General features: G+C 37.4%; 1 protein-coding gene across 11 annotated transcripts in view; it reads left to right on the top strand.

The window, feature by feature from the left end:
* The window catches only part of LMO7 (LIM domain 7), a 196,471-nt gene that overhangs the window by 57,772 nt on the left and 118,919 nt on the right, over positions 1-19,780 (top strand). For 8 of the 11 annotated variants that reach the window (XM_047848750.1, XM_047850356.1, XM_047849530.1 and 5 more), the window contains exon 3: positions 10,973-11,043. The exons of the other annotated variants lie outside the window; for them this stretch is intronic. In XM_047848750.1, coding sequence (XP_047704706.1) covers positions 10,973-11,043 — 71 coding nt within the window. The remainder of the gene's footprint in view (positions 1-10,972; positions 11,044-19,780) is intronic. 11 annotated transcript variants of the gene reach the window in all.

A 19,780-nucleotide genomic window follows, 5' to 3' on the forward strand; every position in this document is an offset into this window, starting at 1 on the left:
TATAAAAGGAAAAATCATAATTTAATACTCAAACATTTCTATGTCAGGTAGAGGAAACTCCACTTTGGAAGCTTAGACCTATTTCTTTGAAATTACATGTAACTTTTTAAGGGAGGTGGGCATTTAGAGTACAGAAATTACTTTATTGGCTTAACTCATATTGATTGTCTTTTGTGTATGGGGTATGGATAGTGTCTAAGGCCTTTTAGAACCATCTTTTTAAAAGTCATCTGTATTAACTTTCAGTAAAACGCACAAATTTCTAGGTGTACAATTTTTTTAAAGAGCGTATTTATTGAGCTATAATTCATATACAATTCACTTTTTAAAGTATACAATTCATTGTTGTTGTTATTGTTTTTTGGTGTATTCAGAGTTGTGCAACCATCACCACTGTTTAATTTCAGAATATTGTCATCCTTCAAAAGAAACCTTATACACATTAACGGTCACTCCCCATTCTTCTCTTCCCCTAACCTTCTGGCAACCGCTAGTCTACTTTCTGTCTCTCTGGATTTGCCTATTCTGGACATTTCACATAATATGGAATCACACAATATGTAATTTTTTTGTGTCTGGCTCTTTTCCTTTAGCTCTGTGTTTTTCAGGGTTTCTCCATGTTGTATCATGTATTAGTACTTTGTTCCATTTTATGGCTGAATGATACTCCACTGTATGGTTATGCTGTATTCTATTTTTTCATTCATCCATTGGTGAACATTTGGATTTTTTTTATTCTTTGGCTAATATGAGTAATGCTGCTGTGAACATTCATATATAAGATTTTGTGTGGGCATGTTTTTATTTCTCTTGGGTATATGCTTAGGAATATATTATAATTGTCTCTTGTTTCCTAGAAATTCATTGCTGAGTGGAAGGAAGATTGACAAGTGGGTCAGAAGGACTGAAGTGTTAGCTTGCAATAGGAATCCATCAAGAATCATTTAGGGAACTCCTGTGTTAGTGCTCACCTCAGCTCCATTCCTTAATACCAAACTTACACAGGCGACTAAAGCATATCATTGGTGCCAGGGGATGTAACTATCAATTTGAAGTTCATATAAAATAAGTAGTGACTCTTACCTGTAATATAGACACACTATTTCCCCAAATGAATGTTTCCCACAGTGATGACTCTCATAGTAATTCTCTGGGAGATAAGCAGATAATTGTTGAGACTTGCTAATGTGTATGTGAGACATTTCTGGAAAAAAGAACATCTCTTGACTCTTGACAACCCATGATTATATTAAGCATTTGAACTATACTTAAAATATCCTGATAATGGATGTTCACATCTACGTGTGCCTTGTGTGCTAGTTATTTGAAAACTCCTTGATCTGGAAAAAACTAATAATTTATATACTAGGCTAGGCTTTTTGTAGACTTTTTTTTTCCTTGGAATATTTTCCTTATTGTCTGCAACAGCATAAATTGGAGTATGAACCTGTATCTATAGACAAAATGTACTTTATACTTTACCCTTTGGAAGTAGTTTTTGTGATTGGTAACTGAACAAAGTATAGCTGTAAAACCTGAGCACATGTGTGTGTGATGTTTTCAGTGAACTTAACTAGCTGCTGACAGGTTCTCTTGGATTTGGTATCTAGATGAAACCTGGCACATAAATGGTCAGCCCTGAAGCAAATCTTCCTCTTCCCTTGGTTTTATTTAGTTCTTTCCAGTTGCTTTTCATTTTTGGCTTATTAATAATTGGTTAAGCCAAGATTATCTGAGACTGTATGCTAAGAGTTAGTAATCGTATAGGGAAGTGGCCACTTCTGGAACAGAAATTATGTTTAAACTCATTTTTTTTGCACTTCTAAATCTGAGTATAGTTGACATTTGGCCTGATGATGATTGAGTGAGAATTTTGAGTGTTTATAATGATAGTTGGCTCTTAATTATCTGGGAATGCAACTGGGAGCTTTGCATTTTGCTCTTTTCCCTTCCTGGCTTTATGAGGACCCGTGGGTCCTTCCCAAGAGAAGGTGAAGTGGGAGGTGTAACTTATGTGAACCACTGAGACTCAGGGCTTAAGGGAACCATGGGGGTAGGAAAAAGGTTTAGATTTTTGACCATTCAGAGACTTTTGGATTCCATTTAGAATTCGGTGATCTGTGCAATTCTGATTACCACTATTTTGGAAGACTGAGAGTTAGCTTTGGATTGGCTATCAAGTGATATTAGTATTGGCAAAAACAGTCCTAGTATACTCCAGGATATTATGTAGTACGATGCCAAATCATAAGAGAGGCCAGTGACTTGAGAATTATGTTGCTTAAAGCAATATTATTTGCTGAATATACAATATAAGTTAACCAAGAACATGCGGTAATTCAGAGGGTTAATCACATTTTAGAGAGATGCCCCGGCTTAAAATAACAGTTTGGGTATGCATTTCAAAACAGGGTTAGATTTTTAAAGAGGGATTTCTGAGAATTGCTTCATCTCAACTTTTTATATTCCTAGTGCCAAGCGCCATGCCAGGTATGTGCATAGCAACTGTCATTACGTGATTTTTGAGTGAATAACTGGGTACTTTCTTAGTATCTCTGTTAAAATTAAGAAATAGTTTAAATGGAAAGTTAAATTAAAACATATTGTTTAGTCTGGATAAAATTTCGGGTAGCAAATCCATAGTGGTGACAAGTTCTCAATTTTTAACATTTTGTCCAGGAATATTCCCTTTAATTTTTTTTTTTTTTTTTTTAATTCTCAGGTTAGTTAACATACAGTGTTATCTTGGCTTCAGGAGTAGAATCCAATGATTCAGTACTTACATATAACACCTAATGCTTATCCCAACAAGCGCCCTCCTTCATGCCTATCGCCCACTTTCCCCACCCAACCTACTCTGCCACCCCCATCAAAGCTTCTAGTTTGTTCCCTGGATTTAAGAATCTCTAATGATTTGCCTCCCTCTCTGCTTTTATCTTGTTTTTTTCTTTCCCTTCCCCTATGATCATCTGATAAGTTTCTCAAATTCCATATATGAGTGAAATCATGTGATATCTGTCTCTCTCTGATTGACTTATTTCACTTAGCGTAATATCCTCCACTTCCATTTATGTTACGGCAAATGGCAAGATCCCATTCTTTTTCATCGCCAAGTAGTATTCCATTATATACGTACACCACATGTTCTTAATCCATTCATCAGTTGATGGACATTTGGGCTCTTCCCATAATTTGGCTATTGTTGATAACACTGCTATAAACATTGGGGTGCATGTGCCCCTTCAAGTCAGCACTCCTGTACAGGAATATTCCCTTTTGAAAAGGTGTATCACTAGAGTGATATGTTTTCATAGATCCTTGTGTTTATCCTTAAACTATTGACAAAACTAGAATGGGTTAGCTCTTATGCAGTAGAAGGCTACTTTAATAAAGTGATATCAGGAATTGAGGTAGGTTCTTCCTCCAAAACACTCCCCACCCCCCTCCCATCACCCCCTACCCCACGCACTTGAAATGTAATCATCTGTTTGTTTTTGTTTTGTTTTGGTCTTGTTCTATTTTGCTTAAAATGTTCGTAGTGTAAATACTCAAATGAAGAGTAATAATTAAATTTCACATAAGTGACTAGTATGTGTACACTGTATTTCAACCAATGGGAAGTTGGGTAAGACAGTTCTGCCCTGGAGACTGTGCAGTGTAGACTGGCATGGCCAGGGCATAGGTTCCTGATTACATTGTAGAGTTCACTCCATGCTGTGATAAATGATAGACATTGGGACTTGATTCTCAACTCCTGTTAGGTAGGGAGCTACTTACTGACCTAGATCTCAACCCAAGCAACCATATTGTAACTTAGTTTCCTCATGTAAAAATGGACTAAGAGCTCCTACCACATAGGGTTACTGCGCCAATGAAGGGTGATTGTGCACGAAGTAAGCAGAGTAAGTGTTGGCTGTCATAATCCGGGTACCTGATTCACAGCAGAGAAGACTGAGGCCTGGGGACAAAGACTCACTCTTGATTATACAAAGGAGCCTAAGGTTCCAGTCTCATCTTCTTTGTCTCCAAGTTCCTTTCTATTTGGGACACAGTATTAGGGTAGTTTCAAAAGAACAGGGCCCATCCTTTTAGGAAGAACTGGCTTCTCTAACAATGTGAATAACCTTTTCAATAATTTTACTCCAGGACAGGAGCTAGGAGGTAGACATTTGTTTTATTTGAATTATGTTTAGTTTCTACCTAATGCTTTGATTGTGCACCTCAGTCCTTGTGTTTGTAAGTTTTTGGCATGTGTGACCAGTAAGATCTGTCAAAGTTATTGTATCATAAACCATGATAGAGACAACTAATGGGATATAAAAATTGGACCTGTATTGTGGAGTTGTCGGGATCATGTAGCAGTTGCTTCAAAAATGAATTAAAAAAAATTTTTTTATGTTTATTTATTTTTGAGACAGAGGGAGACACAGCACAGGCAGGGGAGGGGCAGAGAGAGAGGGAGACACAGAATTGGAACCAGGCTCCAGGCTCTGAACTGTCAGCACAGAGCCCGACACGGGGCTCAAACTCATAAACCATAAGTTCATGACCTGAGCTGAAGTCAGATGCTTAACCGACTAAGCCACCCAGGTGCCCCCCTTCAAAAATGAATTTTAAAGGGGGTGCCTGGGTGGCTCAGTCAGTTAAGCGTCCAACTTCTGCTCAGGTCATGATCTTGTGGTTCGTGGGTTCGAGTCTCGTGTCAGGCTCTGTGCTGACAGCTCAGAGCCTGGAGCCTGCTTCGGATTCTGTGTGTGACTCTCTCTCTCTGCCCCTCTCCTGCTCACGCTGTCTCTGTCTCTCTCTCTCTGAAAAATAAACATTAAAAAAATTTAAAAACCCGATTTTTAATGGAAGAAAGGAGAGAGAGGTGTTTTTAATTCTTTGACAGCTTTAGAAATTGACCGAAAAGCGGGACAGGTCCTTGATGTGCACTGGCCTGGGGCTTCTGGCTGTGGAAACAATGCCTGATATGGGCTCTCTCATTTGAAGGCGAACACTCAGTCATTCCCTTGAATGGAAAAATTAGGGCAGACCCATCTTTTGTGAATTGTTTCATGATGTGTGTCCTGTGTTCCACAGTGACTTCTGGTGGTAAATGTTCCTTGGGTTTTGTTTTTGTTCTGTTTTGTTTTGTTTTTTTGCGTTACTTAGGTTGAAATGATTGGCATGATGATAATCATATGTGTCTTAAATATGATCTAGTAGTTGATCAACCAGTTAATATGTAACTCTATTTGGAACCAGTTATGAGACCATCGGAAGCTCATGGCCTAGTTTTTGTTGCGAACATCACTTTCCCTCTTTTAAAACAACTTAAATGGGCACTATGTTTTTATTCAGTGATTCACACAAAAATATGATTGAGAGCCATTTTTGGATTCTAAACATCTTTTACATGGCTGCTTGAAAGGAATTGAAAAATTTAAACGAGATGAGTGTCTGCTGACTTGCATTAGTGGATGTTTTGCTGATAACCAGTCTGGTATGAAGTGGTCTTTGAGAAGTTCCCAGAATGTTTGGGATTTAAGTCATGTGGATTATGTGGTCAGGATTGGAATGGAGAGATGATGGAGCGTTAGAGAAGCGTGTTGCTCACATTTTGTGGGAAATCTCATCCAGCCATAGTATTAAAATAAAACCATAAAGGAGACAATAGAGGGTGTGAAGGTAGCTCCCATTTGTTTATTAAATTAATACATTTCATAGCAAAAGAAATGGCTTTTTTTGAAATTTGTGAATTTGTACTTATTGCCTGTATACTTAGCTGATATTTTCTTTCACAAAATATGCCCTTTGAAAACTTCCTATCATGGGCTTCTCTGGAGGCTATGGGTGGTAAGACAGGTTTGGCAGTGGTGTTTATGCGGAGTCTGCTTTTGGCCTGTCGCCCCACCCTTAATATGCTCTGGAGAGTAATTAACTTCATAGGAAGCTTCTCACCCAAGAGCTTCCTGCTTGGTCCTGTTTCTTCTTAGCTACTTTCCAATAGGATGGCCAGTCAGCACACAGGACGCACGCTGGAAGAGGCACTAGCCTGGACTCTAGTGTGTAGTCTTTTTGTTAGTTTGGGTTTTTTGTTGTTGTTGTTGTTTGTTTTTTAGAGGGTTCATGTATTTCTACATATCATTTGTGTGCTGTGAAGTAGATAGGGCAAGTATCAGTGTTTTTTGTTTTTGTTTCAATCAGGGGACTGAGCAGTGGCTTGTCAAAAGTGTGTCCATTGAGATGGGTCCAGGGTTAAACCCCAGCCCTTTTTGTCTGATGTACCTCTCAGTTTAGTTCAGGTAATGGTTTTATTTAGCTGCGTTAGGGAAATATGGAAAGGGGCACAAAAAAGTAGAAAAAACCCAAGATTTTATAGAAGGCAAGGTGTGACTCTAACTACGCAGTGATTATTACTCGTTTGTGTTGACTTCTGTTAGCTTATGAGGGAAACACGTAGTCTTTATTTATTTAGCTCCTATGAATCACAACCTCATTACGTAAAATGTATCACACCTCAAATAATTTACTAATGAGTAAGGTTCAAAATTTTTGAACACAATAGTAATTGTTAGATTAGAACTTCTAGTTTGTTCTTTCAAAATTCTGGAATTTCTGCGCACTGAATCTTTCTTAAAATAAGGATGGGTTTATATTTTAAAGTACAATTTAATTGTTTTAACAAGCTGCCTTCACTGTATTTTGAGTTCCTTTACAGGTTTCTACAATATTTACAATATTTCTGTATCCAGGATACAGAAGGTAGTCTAGTGGATTTTTATAATGTAGTAAATCAGTCTCTTCCTTTAATTAAAGGATGTCATGTCTGGCAAAACAGACTTTTGTTTGTTGGATAAGATGAAACTTCTTGTCTTCATTCTACAGATGGATGGTAATGGCTAATTACACTAGCTAACGTTTGTCAGTGCTCCTCCTGAGGCAAGGGTTGAGTGTTTCATATATTTTATCTCATTTAATTCTCAGTCACCCTATGAGGGAGGGTACTTTGTGTCTCCATGGCACAGACGAGAACATTAAGAAAGTTAATCTGGCTTGTCCAGAGTTACAGGTAGAAAATGGCAGGGCAGGGATTCCTGAGCTGGCCTCACTGGGAACGGTAGATACCGTATTATATGTTTCTTAAGGAATGTGGCCCAGGTAGTCCTGTAGACCAAACATCCCTGCTATAAATTTACGCTTTCTTTTTGTGGTTTAAAACACTAGGAAAAACTTTTTTGTTTTAGTCCCCTACGATGGGTCTTAGATGACTTTATATTTACATGGATATATAATTTGCTAATTAAAAATTTGTACTTTACAATAAACAGATGTTTTGAATTACTGAGGTTGGGGTAGCTAGCATATGTAGTATGAATAATTTCTAATGTTCATGAAAATATCCAGGGAATCTCTTAAACCACTTAAAGATAATTTTTCATTTTTCATTTCAAGTACCGTATTTGCTTTCTTTGTCTCTCTCGCACACATAATCATTATATATTAAGACTCAGTTTTCTTTTATCCAGGAACATAATAAAAAAATTAATGGAACATTTTTAACTTACAGAGTTACCTATTACACCCAGAAGAGTGGAGGATTATCTTAAAGGGCATATTACATGGTGAAATACACTAATTTAGATTTTAAAAAATCTAAATATAGATTGGAAGACAAGTTAATTTTTTTTTTTTTTATGAAATTTATTGACAAATTGGTTTCCATACAACACCCAGTGCTCATCACAAAAGGTGCCCTCCTCAATACCCATCACCCGACAAGTTAATTTTTTTAGTTTAGGAACATTTAATGTGTGATGCAGTTGGAATACTTTCTTGCTGAGTACTTACAAAATGCTGTAGGTTTTTGGTTGCATGTGGATGGTTCTGTAATTTTCTAGCAAGTTGTAATTAATACATTAAGTATTCTTTTTTAAATTAAATTAAATTTTTTTTAATTTTAGAGACAAAGCATGTGAGTGGGGCAGGGGTTGGAGGCAGGGAAGGAAGGAGAGACACACAGAGAGAGACACAGAGAGAGAGAATGAATCTTAAGGCTCCATGCTCAGTGCAGAGCCTCATGTGGGGCTTGATCCCATGACCCTGGGACCATGACCTGAGCTGAAATCAAGAGTTGGAAGCTTAACCAACTGAGCCACCCAGGTGCCCCTACATTAAGTATTCTTTACAAGTGATCTACTTTCATGACATGAGTTTAAATTTCATGTAGTTTTCTGTTTTGTGGTTATATCCTAATTTAACAAATTTCTTATTGGGCATTTAGGATGTTTATAATTGTTGCTGTTACACATAATGCTGTGAAACAATCCTGTCATGTCTTTGTGTTCTTGTCCTGCTGTCGTAGTATAAATTCCTGGATCTGCACTTGGTGTGCCTCAGAGTATGCATATTTAAGACTTCAAATACATATCCCAAGTTGCCTTCTAGAATGGTGGTATGGTTTTATAATACCTTCAGTAATGTACAGAGAATGCCAGATTCCTATGTCCTTAATCTATGGACTCTTACTTAAAAATCTTTGTTTATCTTTTATATTCTGTTTTCTTTACAAATACAGTATAAATGGAGTCTGGTTTTATATTATCAATATTTAGATTTTGAAAATATTATAGATATACACACATATATATACAAGAGTACACTAATATTTTGACATGGATGGGTGTGGTCTGAAATCTACATACCATGAATTTTGCCTTTCTGTAGTCTTTGTGGGGAAATAAACCATTCTGGATAGTTGGGTTTTCTGAATATGTCTGTATATTTTATTATTTCTACTTAATATTCTGAATGTTACTAAGCTTTCTGTATGGTGCAGAGATATTCCTTTGAGGGTTAATTATCAGAGTGTGTTGTCAGAGTGCTAACTTGCAGGTCAGTGCCTGTAAAGAGGTTAAGCTTCATGGCTGTTAGCTACCCTCAAGTATTTGATTGCACAGCCTCTTGGCCATTATAAGCTAATAAGTAGGTGCTATTTTCCTTGTTTGAGATGAGTAGACGGGTTCAGAAAGGTTATTTAACTTGCTTAAGGTCACACAGCTCTTAGGTAATGAAAGTGGGATATGAACATACTTTTGTCTGACATGAGCCCTTTCTCTTTCCATTCCATCATTTGCTGCCATGCCCTCTTGATTGGCTCCATCCAGGACTGTTGACTGTCTTCACTGCTATCGATGTGTCAGTACGAACAACCTTTCTTTCTTGTAATTTACTGCTTCTAATCTGGGTTAATTTGTGAACCTCAGTCACCAGATTATGTCAGTGGTGGATAATCAAGTATTGGTGGCTCTGAGGGGCTGTCCTATGACTAGACAGAATAGACTTTGACATCCGTTTTGGATGTTCTTGGGACTTTTTTTATGCCTTTTTGGCTTTGGAGAGGAGTTTTCAGGTAAATGAGATGTTACTGTGTTTTTCCTTGTTGGGATCAATGCTTATCTTGAGTTTGTTTTGGATCTATTTGGGGGAAATTCAAGAGAGTTTGTGCTGCATGGGGTACCTGGGATAATCCATGGGCCACTTAAGGTTTTACCCCCAAAGGAATGTATCAATCTGTTTAGATATGTTTTATTGCATTTTTATACTTTGTGTTTACTTATGTGACTGTGAGGTCTTTAAGGGAAGAGCTTCTTGCATTTTTTTTTCTTTAGATCTCGACCCAGTATCCAGGTAAGTGTCTGTAACAGAGACACTCAGCACATGTTTAATTCATGCAGCAATGTAGCCTTCTGTAGATTAATGCTGTGTATAGGAAAGGATCTACTTCTTTTGTTTGAGCGTATTACCTCCTGGCCCAGGCTCCCATCCATATTTATAGAACCAGCTTATGAGAAACTAACTTTTATTCTAAAAACAACTTGTTTTGCATTTAACGGATAATATGTCTAGCTATAGCAATGTTGGGCATTATGGAAAAGATGCGGAAGGCATACAGGGGCTCTAGGTGGGCTGAAAACCTAGCAGCGGTGAGTAAGGACAACAGGAGCCTTATAGCTCACTTAGGGTTTAAGGTTAGGGACTTCCCGAGTCAGATTTCCAAGATGGCGTTTTCCCCTGCAGTGGCAGGTGGAGTGAGGGCCCTTGCTTTCAGGTGACGGGTGCACCTCTAGGGCTGCTGGCATCACTGCCATTGTAGCGTACTCTTCCCGCACCGTTAGCTAGGGAGCCAGTTTTGGGAGTTGTTCTTGGACCAGCTTTTTCCCACTGTGGCCTCCATTTTCTCTGCTACTATATCCTCTGTAAGATCCACTTTCCTCCCAACTACTCCACCTCAAGAGACCAGATCTGTAGACATTTTTCCAGGTGGTTTCGCTAAGGAACATTGGTTGTGGTGACTGTAGGTGGCCTGTTCATATGTTATAGCTTTAAGGGAGGAATTGTCTGTTTAAAATATGTACCATCTTCCATGTCTTTCTTTTGTCTCTCTGTGTTGGGATTTAATAGCCTTCTCCCTACGATGTTTCAATAAAGAGCTCATGATGCAAGTCAGGACCATTTCGTAAATCTGTTTCAGGAGAGTCATGCCCTCTGCTGTTTTGCTTTGCCATGAAACTTGAGGAATTTAAGGATGGGACTGAAATTAGTGATATGTATCTATAGTTGGTATTTCAAGCTTATATCTTAATCTATTTTTATTTATTCTTGGTAAACTAGGTTGCCCATAGGATTTTTACAGAAAACATATTGGAAATTTAGCTTCTAACTTTTGGTGATCAGCCATTAGATAGTTACATTACAGAAAACTCTCATTATGTTTTTTTTTTCTTTTTATATTTGCTCATACTAAAATGGTTAATCTCTCTCTTTGTAACTTAAAACTACATGTAATTTCCTAAATGGAACGACTTTTGGTGATATATGCACTTCTTTCAAGTATAACATTAGATGCATATTAATTAATCTTGTGCTGAATTTGACTTGTGTATTAACCCCGATTGAGAGAACATTAATACCTAAATCTGTCTTTCAGGCAGTAACAGAGAAGAATTTTGAGACAAAGGATTTTCGAGCTTCTCTAGAGAATGGTGTTCTGTTGTGTGAGTAAGTATTTAAAGCACTGAAAACATTCTTCAAAAGCAAAGGTGTGTATGTGTGTGTTGTGAGTTGTCATCATGGCCACCTTAGTCACAGATCTGTTTTCTTGGTAACAAGTGAGATTTGATCTCTGCAAATTGATACCCCTACAGTACCAGACAGCAGGAAGGGATTATCAGTCTCTGCATCTAAAGATAGCATTAGTGAAATATATATTATTTTAAATTAGTAAACAAGAAAGATTCTGTTATTTCTTGATGGGCCAGTAGGGGTGGGTGGTTGAGGAGGAAGCTGTATTACATTGCACCAGCTCTCCCTTACTCTGAGTATTCTAACATATGGAATTGCCTGGCTTAGAAGTTAATATCAGTTTTTTTCTTTTTTTCATCAATAAAGAGTGATGCTTGTAGAACAAATTTAAGCAGCAAATTTTTCTTTTAAGCTTTAAGTGGAGTCATTACATTACTGCAATCACGTTGAGTTATGCATGGGCCATTCACATTTAGTTAATATATTGTTGAAAATCGTGTCCCAGATTTTGATTATCATAAGTAAACTAGGCTTCTGGCATGATTGATGGTATGAGGCGTACATCATATGTTTGGTATACTGCTTTGCCCTTCTGTGGATGAGAGTGCAGTTAGCCAGGTATGTGACCTTTGGGGGTAAGGGAGAGGTAGAGCTGTGGGATGTAAAGATGAAGTCTTGGGTGAGGGTGCATGTTGCAGAAGTGAGCAAATAAATTATAAGAATGTACTTGAGTATGCACCCACGTTTTTGAAAGGGCTTAAGTACTCCAATCTAGATACCACGTCGGTATTTATGGAATCTGTCTCAAAGCAAACACTGGGAGTATATGTACTTGTATTTAGATGACTTAGATTATCCTTTTAAAGGAAGGTTGTCTGCAGCAAATACCAGGAGTCAAAGGGCTTAGGTTTGATTTCTTGCCCCATTACTTTTGGACATTTGAGCAATTGATTTAACAGCTGAGCCTTATTTTCTCATCCATGAAGTGGAAATCGGCATATCTGATCTGCCTAACTCACAGGGTTGCAAAGTTCCATAATATATATATTAAGGTTTTTATAAACTATCAAACTTTGCATAAATATAAGTTCTTGCTAGGAAGATGGCCATGTATATAACAGCCTATATCTCATCAGCTCTTTTGATAGATGTTCACACTTTTTTTTTTTGTCTTAGAGCAATGTTAAGTTGAACCAGCTGAAGTTATTGATATTCAAGCATTTGTGACTTATAGAAATGTCAATTTCATGTGGTTCTACCTGATATACAGCAGAACAGGCATATGAAGAAGGGCCAAATCAAGTTTAAGGGGTGTTAGTTGTCCTCTTCTGATGTCACATTTAGAAGTGCCATTGCCAAATAATGTTTAAACTAGTTCTTGTAAACCATGTGGTCACTCTAATTGGCCAATGTTAGGAAATTATATTAATTTGAAAACTGTAAAATTTAAATGTGTTCTAAATCATTCAGAAAATGGAGGGGGGAAATGATGGTTAGATGTATGTGATCTTAAAGCTACCCAAGCTAGGAGTATGGACTATCTAGAGGTTTGCAGTGAAATAACTTTGTCCGTTGTAAGCTCCACAAGTCAGGATAAACATTAGGTAGGAAGTGTGCCTATGAAGTACTGAATGGTTTGTAGAGATGTGAGAGCATTTAGCCCAAACAAATGATCTTAAAAAAAAATTGTTTTTAATGTTTATTTATTTTTGAGAGAGAGAGAAAGAGAGCGGGAGTGAGCAGGGGAGGGGCAGGGAGAGAGGGAGACACAGTATTCAAAGCAGGCTCCAGGCTCCAAGCTATCAGCACAGATCCCAGTGTGGGGGTAGAACTCATGAACCATGAGACCATGGCCTGAGCTGAAGTTGGACGCTCAACTGACTAAGCCACCCAGGCGCTCTGGTGATCTTTTCTTTTTTTTTTTTTTTTTTTTTTTTTTTAATTTTTTTTTTCAACGTTTATTTATTTTTGGGACAGAGAGAGACAGAGCATGAACGGGGGAGGGGCAGAGAGAGAGGGAGACACAGAATCGGAAACAGGCTCCAGGCTCCGAGCCATCAGCCCAGAGCCTGACGCGGGGCTTGAACTCACGGACCGCGAGATCGTGACCTGGCTGAAGTCGGACGCTTAACCGACTGCGCCACCCAGGCGCCCCTCTGGTGATCTTTTCAAAGAAGTCACCTTGTGGGTTTATACTACCAGTGATGAGCTATTACTTAAATCCTTTTTAGGGTTCCTCCTTTTGGGGCATTGCCTGCATAACAAGGTCATTAAACATGCTGGAGAGACTCTTAGAGTTTTTAATTTAAAATGCAGTTTATGCACCAACTGGTCCCTGAATGATTTGAGGTGATTTCTAAAAACTATACCCAATCTGAGAGGATGAGCATATTGTTACCACTGAGGATATGCAGAGTTGATGAAAAACTGTTTGGACCACAAGCGGTATTATTAGATTAAACACAGCAAACATTTGGATGCATGTTTAGAGATCTATTGGCTTTAAAAAAGTCACTTTAATTCACAACTTCCAAAAGTCATTCTCAGATTGTTTCCTAGCTGGAATAACACCAGTTGGGGGTTTTGTGCATTACCAGAGAAGTCTAATCAATGTGTTTGGTGCCCAGTATTCTTCAAATGAATGTTTTCCAAAAGTAGCGTAAGTAAATATTAAGCTGTGGTAATCAGCAATTGTAGTTTATTGAGGGACATCAAAGTATTGCATGTTTGTGTTAAAAAAAAATCTTTCTCTTAATTGTGAGTCACATTGTTTACAGCCACTGGTCAATGAAGCATTTAATCTAAAAGGTGTAATCCTGGTGGGGGGAAAAAAGCCTAGGTAACTATATTCTGTATAAATCCGTAAATAAGAAAAGCCTAGCTGGTTGGTCTGTGAAATGATTAAGCAGGGATCACTGTTTGATCACCTCCACCTGAGTTATAATGCCTATGAGGAAAGCAAAATCCGCTGTTCAGAGTCTAGTATTAGAAGTCCTGACTCTTAAATTAATGGTAAATATAGTAAGCTTTGAGAATATTTTACCCATAAGAGATTTCAAGTGTTAGCTGAAATATGATTAGGATATTTTAAAATTCTAATTCATTTTCTTACAGAAGAAGGCTGACTTCTGCTTGGTTCACTGCCAGAAAAATGGATTCATGTGAAATACAGGATCTGCTTGTTGCCTATTAAAAATCTCCAGGCATCCTAGTTCGTTATCATTAGAGTTTTGTTATTACTTCATCTAATTTCAGCAGTCTTTTATTAATTAGTTGCAGTTTATCCTTTTTGAGCTGGATTCTGAAATATCAAAGTCAAGAGTTAGAGGAAGTGAGCTTATTTATAGCTTCCACCCAACTGGCAGTGTTCTGACATTTCAAATAGTCTAAATTGGGCATAAACTCTGTGCTGAGGCTTCAGACGAGATAGACACCTGAGTAATGAGGATAATGTGCCCCTAAATCTGATTGACTATTGAAGTTAGTATCGCCTGTTAATCATTTTAGTATCATTTAGTGTTTACTGACTGTGAGATCTAATTGAGCTGAGGGCTAAAGAGTACTGCCCTGGTTAAAGCCTGTTGTAGTAATTCTTTTACTGTATACCCTAGACAGGTAATCTCTCTTGGCTTTACTAAACAGTGAGATGGAAACAAAATCTAATTTGGGAATTTTTCCAATTAGTAAAAGGATTGACAAGAGTCTGTAAAGTGGCTTCAACTCCTTGTTATTTATTGATGGTATTCATTAGGGGAATACTTAGTCCCCTAACTTCAGTGTTTATTAGTGTTCATGAGGACTACCTTACTGCATATTTTTAAAAATATGAGATTTCCCACCTACATAAATATCCATAGCCTCTCTTGCTCTGTGGTTCTAGCAGAATTATTTCTCTTCTCTAAACATATTTGGTAGAGGCATATATAGCTAGTGATATGAGTTAGTAATTTCACAGTTACTCATCTTATGATAGCAATCTTGGAAATACTAAAACGAAAACATTCTTTATTCTCTTTATGAAGTAAGATCATTTGAAGATAATTTTATTGGGTGTGTCTCTGGTTAGTCAGTTTTATTTCCCATCCCTGGAATATTGCCAGTCTTTGCTCTATCTCAAATCAGGCATGCCCCAGAAGTTTATATCTCCTTGAACTTGGCTCAAATGATTGAGAAAACTCTTCTCACATTGTTACCAGGCCTTCTTTCCATGGCTTGCAGTTTGGAAAGAGTGAATCAAGATGTTCACCCGTTTGGTTTGAGACATCTTGTTTCTATTTATGTCTGTCATGTGACCACTACACTGTCTACCTAAAAGTAACATGATGTTTTGTTAAAGATGCATTCAATAGAAGGAGAAGGTTTATTAAAAAAAAATGCTATTAATTTTCTATGGGATACTCAGTTGATTGTTCTAAGACATAGGACAAGGTAAAGAACTTTGTCACTTCTCATTCACACAAGAGAGTACTGTCTTTTGTGAGGGTTGGAGACCCTAACACATTGAATGACAGTGACATCAGTGGGCCTTTGGGCTTCTATGCAGTGTTCCATGTGAAGCCCAGAGGCCCTTCTTTAATAATAAAGACTTTTTCTTAGAGTTCTTTCTGGTTTTGAATTTTCTGAAGAGGACACTTGCTTCCATAGAGCTCTCTAGCATGCCAACACTATCCATTGATTCTCATACATATTATAGCCATTTATAATTTAAGTAATAAAACGATTTTTCTTCATTTCACTTTTTTGAAGTTTCTATATTGTTTGATAATCCAGCAGTAGGTAAAGATGCAAATACTCAAGTTCATAAAGACAATTTAAAAATTTTAAACTGCTTTATCTTCATGGCAGTAATTAATGATTGCCAATCTGTATGTTCTCTTTTTAAGATTCACAATCCATTTTTTTTGTAATTCGTTATCTATATATAACAAAACATTATTTTAAGAAAATAGTTTGTTAAGTTGAAGGCTAGCTTATTAAACATCAATTTAAAAATGCACTTCTGGGGCGCCTGGGTGGTTCAGTTGGTTGAGCGTCTGACTTCGGCTCGGGTCATGATCTCGTGGTTCGTGGGTTCAAGCCCTGCCTTGGGTTCTGTGCTGATAGCTTGGAGCCTGGAGCCTGCTTCAGATTCTGTGTCTCCCTCTCTCTCTGCTCCTGCCCTACTCACGCTCTGTCTCTCTGTCTCTCTGTCTCTCTCTCAAAAAAAAATTAAAAAAAAATTCACTTCTGTTATAGTAGTCATATTATACGGACTCACTGCAAATTTTGTAGATGGTTTTTTGTATTGTGGCATCAAACTTGAAGTTAGAAAGCTTCAGTCCTGTTTCATGAACCAGCATGCATCATCTACAGGATTTTTCCACCATAAACATAATTACTGAGAGGAGAACATACGGCATTTCAGTGGTAAGACCTCTGGAAAGAAATGAGAATGATGGTTTACTAAAAATAAAAGGAAGTAGTATGTATGCTTAGATGTATGAGATGTAAGCAATTTTATTAAAGTTGATCAGTAAGAAGTTATTCCTGAAGTCAGTTTTATTGTAATAAAGGTACTTAGGTAGGCACATGGAAAACAGTGTGTTGGCCATTAAATATACAAAGTACAATAATTCTAGTCAGTGTATTGAGAAGTAAATTAAATAATGGATATTGTAAAAAGAACAAATATATAATGGTGTCACATTAATTAAAAGTAGAACATTTTCCTTATATGAGAGAATCTCTAGAATTTTTATATATTGACAGTCATCGGTCAAAAAATTAGGTGAGATCTAAGGTGACAAAAGCAATAGTGACAAAGTTTAGAACACTGTTTACTGTACAGAAATGTGTGAGACTTTCATCTTGGATGTTGAAAATGTAATGGTAAACTCTAAGATTTAAGAAATGAAATGATAATTATATTTCTACATAGGGTAATAGATGTCAGTTAATTTATAATTTTGGTCCAATATTCATATTAAATCTAGCCAGGATTTTTTTTTTTTAATTTTTTAAAGTTTATCTTTGAGACAGAGTGTGAGTAGGGGAGGGGCAGAGAGAGGGGGAACAAAGGATCCAAAGTGGGCTCTATGCTGACAGCAGGGAGCCCTACACAGGGATCAAACTTACAAACTGTGAGATTATGACCTGAGCTGAAGTCTGATGCTCAACCAACTGAGCCACCCAACGGCCCTAGTTAGGCATTTCTTAATGAATATTATTTTAACATTCACATGGAAGAATAAACAGGTGAGAATAGAAAAAATTCTAAAAGTAAAAGTTTCTGCGAAATGAGGTTGTCCCAACATAGGAACATGTGACAAACGTGCAAAGTAATTAAAAATTATGGGTTGCTTTATAAATGTACATACTGGGGCGCCTGGGTGGCTTAGTCGGGTAAGTGTCCAACTTTGGCTCAGGTCATGGTCTCACAGTTCGTGGGTTCGAGCCCCACATCAGGCTCATTGCTGTCAGCCTGTCAGCGCAGAGCCTGGAGCCTGCTTCAGATTCTGTGTCTCCCTCTCTCTCTGCCCCTCTCCTGCTCACTCCATCTCTCTTTGTCTCTCAAAAATGAATAAACGTTAAAAAATATATATAAATGTATATATTAATATAGGGGCAGGGTGCAAAATACATTCTTACCCATAGATATTTGTGATAAAGGAGATATGAACAATGGAGAACAGATGAACCACTCAATTCATTGTATTGGGATAAATAATTGGTTAAGAATGAATTTATTAACCCACCGAATATCCTAGATTAAGATAGTAAAAAGGTGAAAAAATAAAATTTTAGAGTTAAAATCTTTGGAGGCAGTTTAAAATTCTAACCTTTGAAGGAATGAGGAAATAAGAACAAAAAATAGATTTAAAACTATATGTAAATAGTTATTCTGACAAATAACATTCTGAGAAAAATGTATGAAGCAAAATGACTTAATCATTAATCAAATAAATTGGTGAGATATACATTTGAAAACCTTAATAGACAAATAAGCAAAGGATGTGACTAAATACTTTACAAATGAAGAAATACTACTGGAAATAAATAGTAAAATCTCTGCCTTCATTAGTAAATAATTGTGCTAAAAGAAGATACTATATGTGTGTGTGTGTGTTTTAAAGATTATTCATTTATTTTGAGAGAGAAAGCACAGGTTGGGGAAGGGCAGAGAGGGAGAGAGAAAGAATCCCATGCACTGTCAGTGCTGAGCTTGAACTCCCAAACCATGAGATCATGACCTGAGCTGAAGTCTGATGCTTAACTGACTGAGCCACCCAGGTGCCCCACAAGATACTATTTTCTAATTGAAGCCAGTAAATAATTTGAAATCTTACAAAATGTTGGCATATTATGGTGAAATGGTATATACTCAAAATGCCCAATTGAATATAAACTGGTACAGTTCTAAAAAGCAATGTGGCAATATCTATCAAAGTAATTATGTGCTAGTTTTTAAATTAATATGAACATGTATTTACTTACCATACAAATTATAGGACTTTTCTCAATAATCCTTGCTTTTGGGAATCATAAAGAAAAAGACTGCAAGATGGGGAAAATACATATAAAGCTTCTTCATAGTGGAAAATATCAAAAACAACTTAAATATCTATAATGTGATAGATAAAGTTGGGGAAATGTTGTGCATGCCTTAAGAGTGTGGTTGTGAAGGATGCAGCTCTGTGGAAGATCACGTAGCAGGGAGCTGAACTCAGGGCAGAGGAAGGTGCTGCTGTATCCCGCCGCGAGGTGAGCACAGGAGCACTGCCTTCTGGTGCAAAATTAAATTGATTCACATTGTCAAATTCCTTTCCAGACATGTATCAAAAGCGTTGATGAGTTTATTTTTAGAAACAGAACATAAGAAACGGTAAGGAGCACAGGTGAAGGTATGCACACAGACCTGCATTGGAAGAATTTTCACGATGGCGAATATTGGAGCAAACCCAAGTCCCTTCCACAAGAGAAGAGCGAATCACTGTCATTTACATGAAGGGGTGGAGAGGACTTTAGAGATGTTACTTAATGGTAAACGCAAGAACCAGGACAGGAGCTCAGAGCGCCCTTGCTCTGGGACATGTCTCATCACCCAGCGATATCTATGTGTTAGTGCTATAACTGTCAAGGCTGCTTAAAATAAGGGAAATCTGCTGTCAAACCACTCAAGCTTTTCTTGACTCACTTCAGAGATCCTTTGCGCATAACAATGAGGCTAAATAAGAAGGTCCTATCATAATAAAATTATAATTATCAGGTGTATTGATACTGATTTGTTGCTCTTACACTTTCCCATCTTTGCATTTATTGTTAACTATTTGTGTTGTATTCTAACTCAGCCATATTCAAAGTTACTACCATAGGAATTCTAGAAATTAAACTGAGATTAATTTTACTACCAGTCTTTGAAAATATTAAGGTGACCATACTGTTTATATTGCATGCTTTTAAAGTTAAATGTATTTTGTTTGACGTTTATTCATTTTTGGAGACAGAGACAGAGTGCATGCAGGGGTGGGGCAGAGAGAGAGAGAGAGAGAGAGAGAGAGAGACCGTGTATCCCACGGTGAGGGATCCCACTATGTATCCCACACAGAATTTGAAGCAGGCTGCAGGCTCTGAGCTGTCATCACAAAGCCTGGCATGGGGCTCGAACACACAAACTGTGAAATCATGACCTGAGCCGAAGTCAGATGCCTAACACCAGCTGAGCCACCCAGGCACC

This window comes from Prionailurus viverrinus, chromosome A1, assembly GCF_022837055.1.
Source record: "Prionailurus viverrinus isolate Anna chromosome A1, UM_Priviv_1.0, whole genome shotgun sequence".
Taxonomy (NCBI): domain Eukaryota; kingdom Metazoa; phylum Chordata; class Mammalia; order Carnivora; family Felidae; genus Prionailurus; species Prionailurus viverrinus.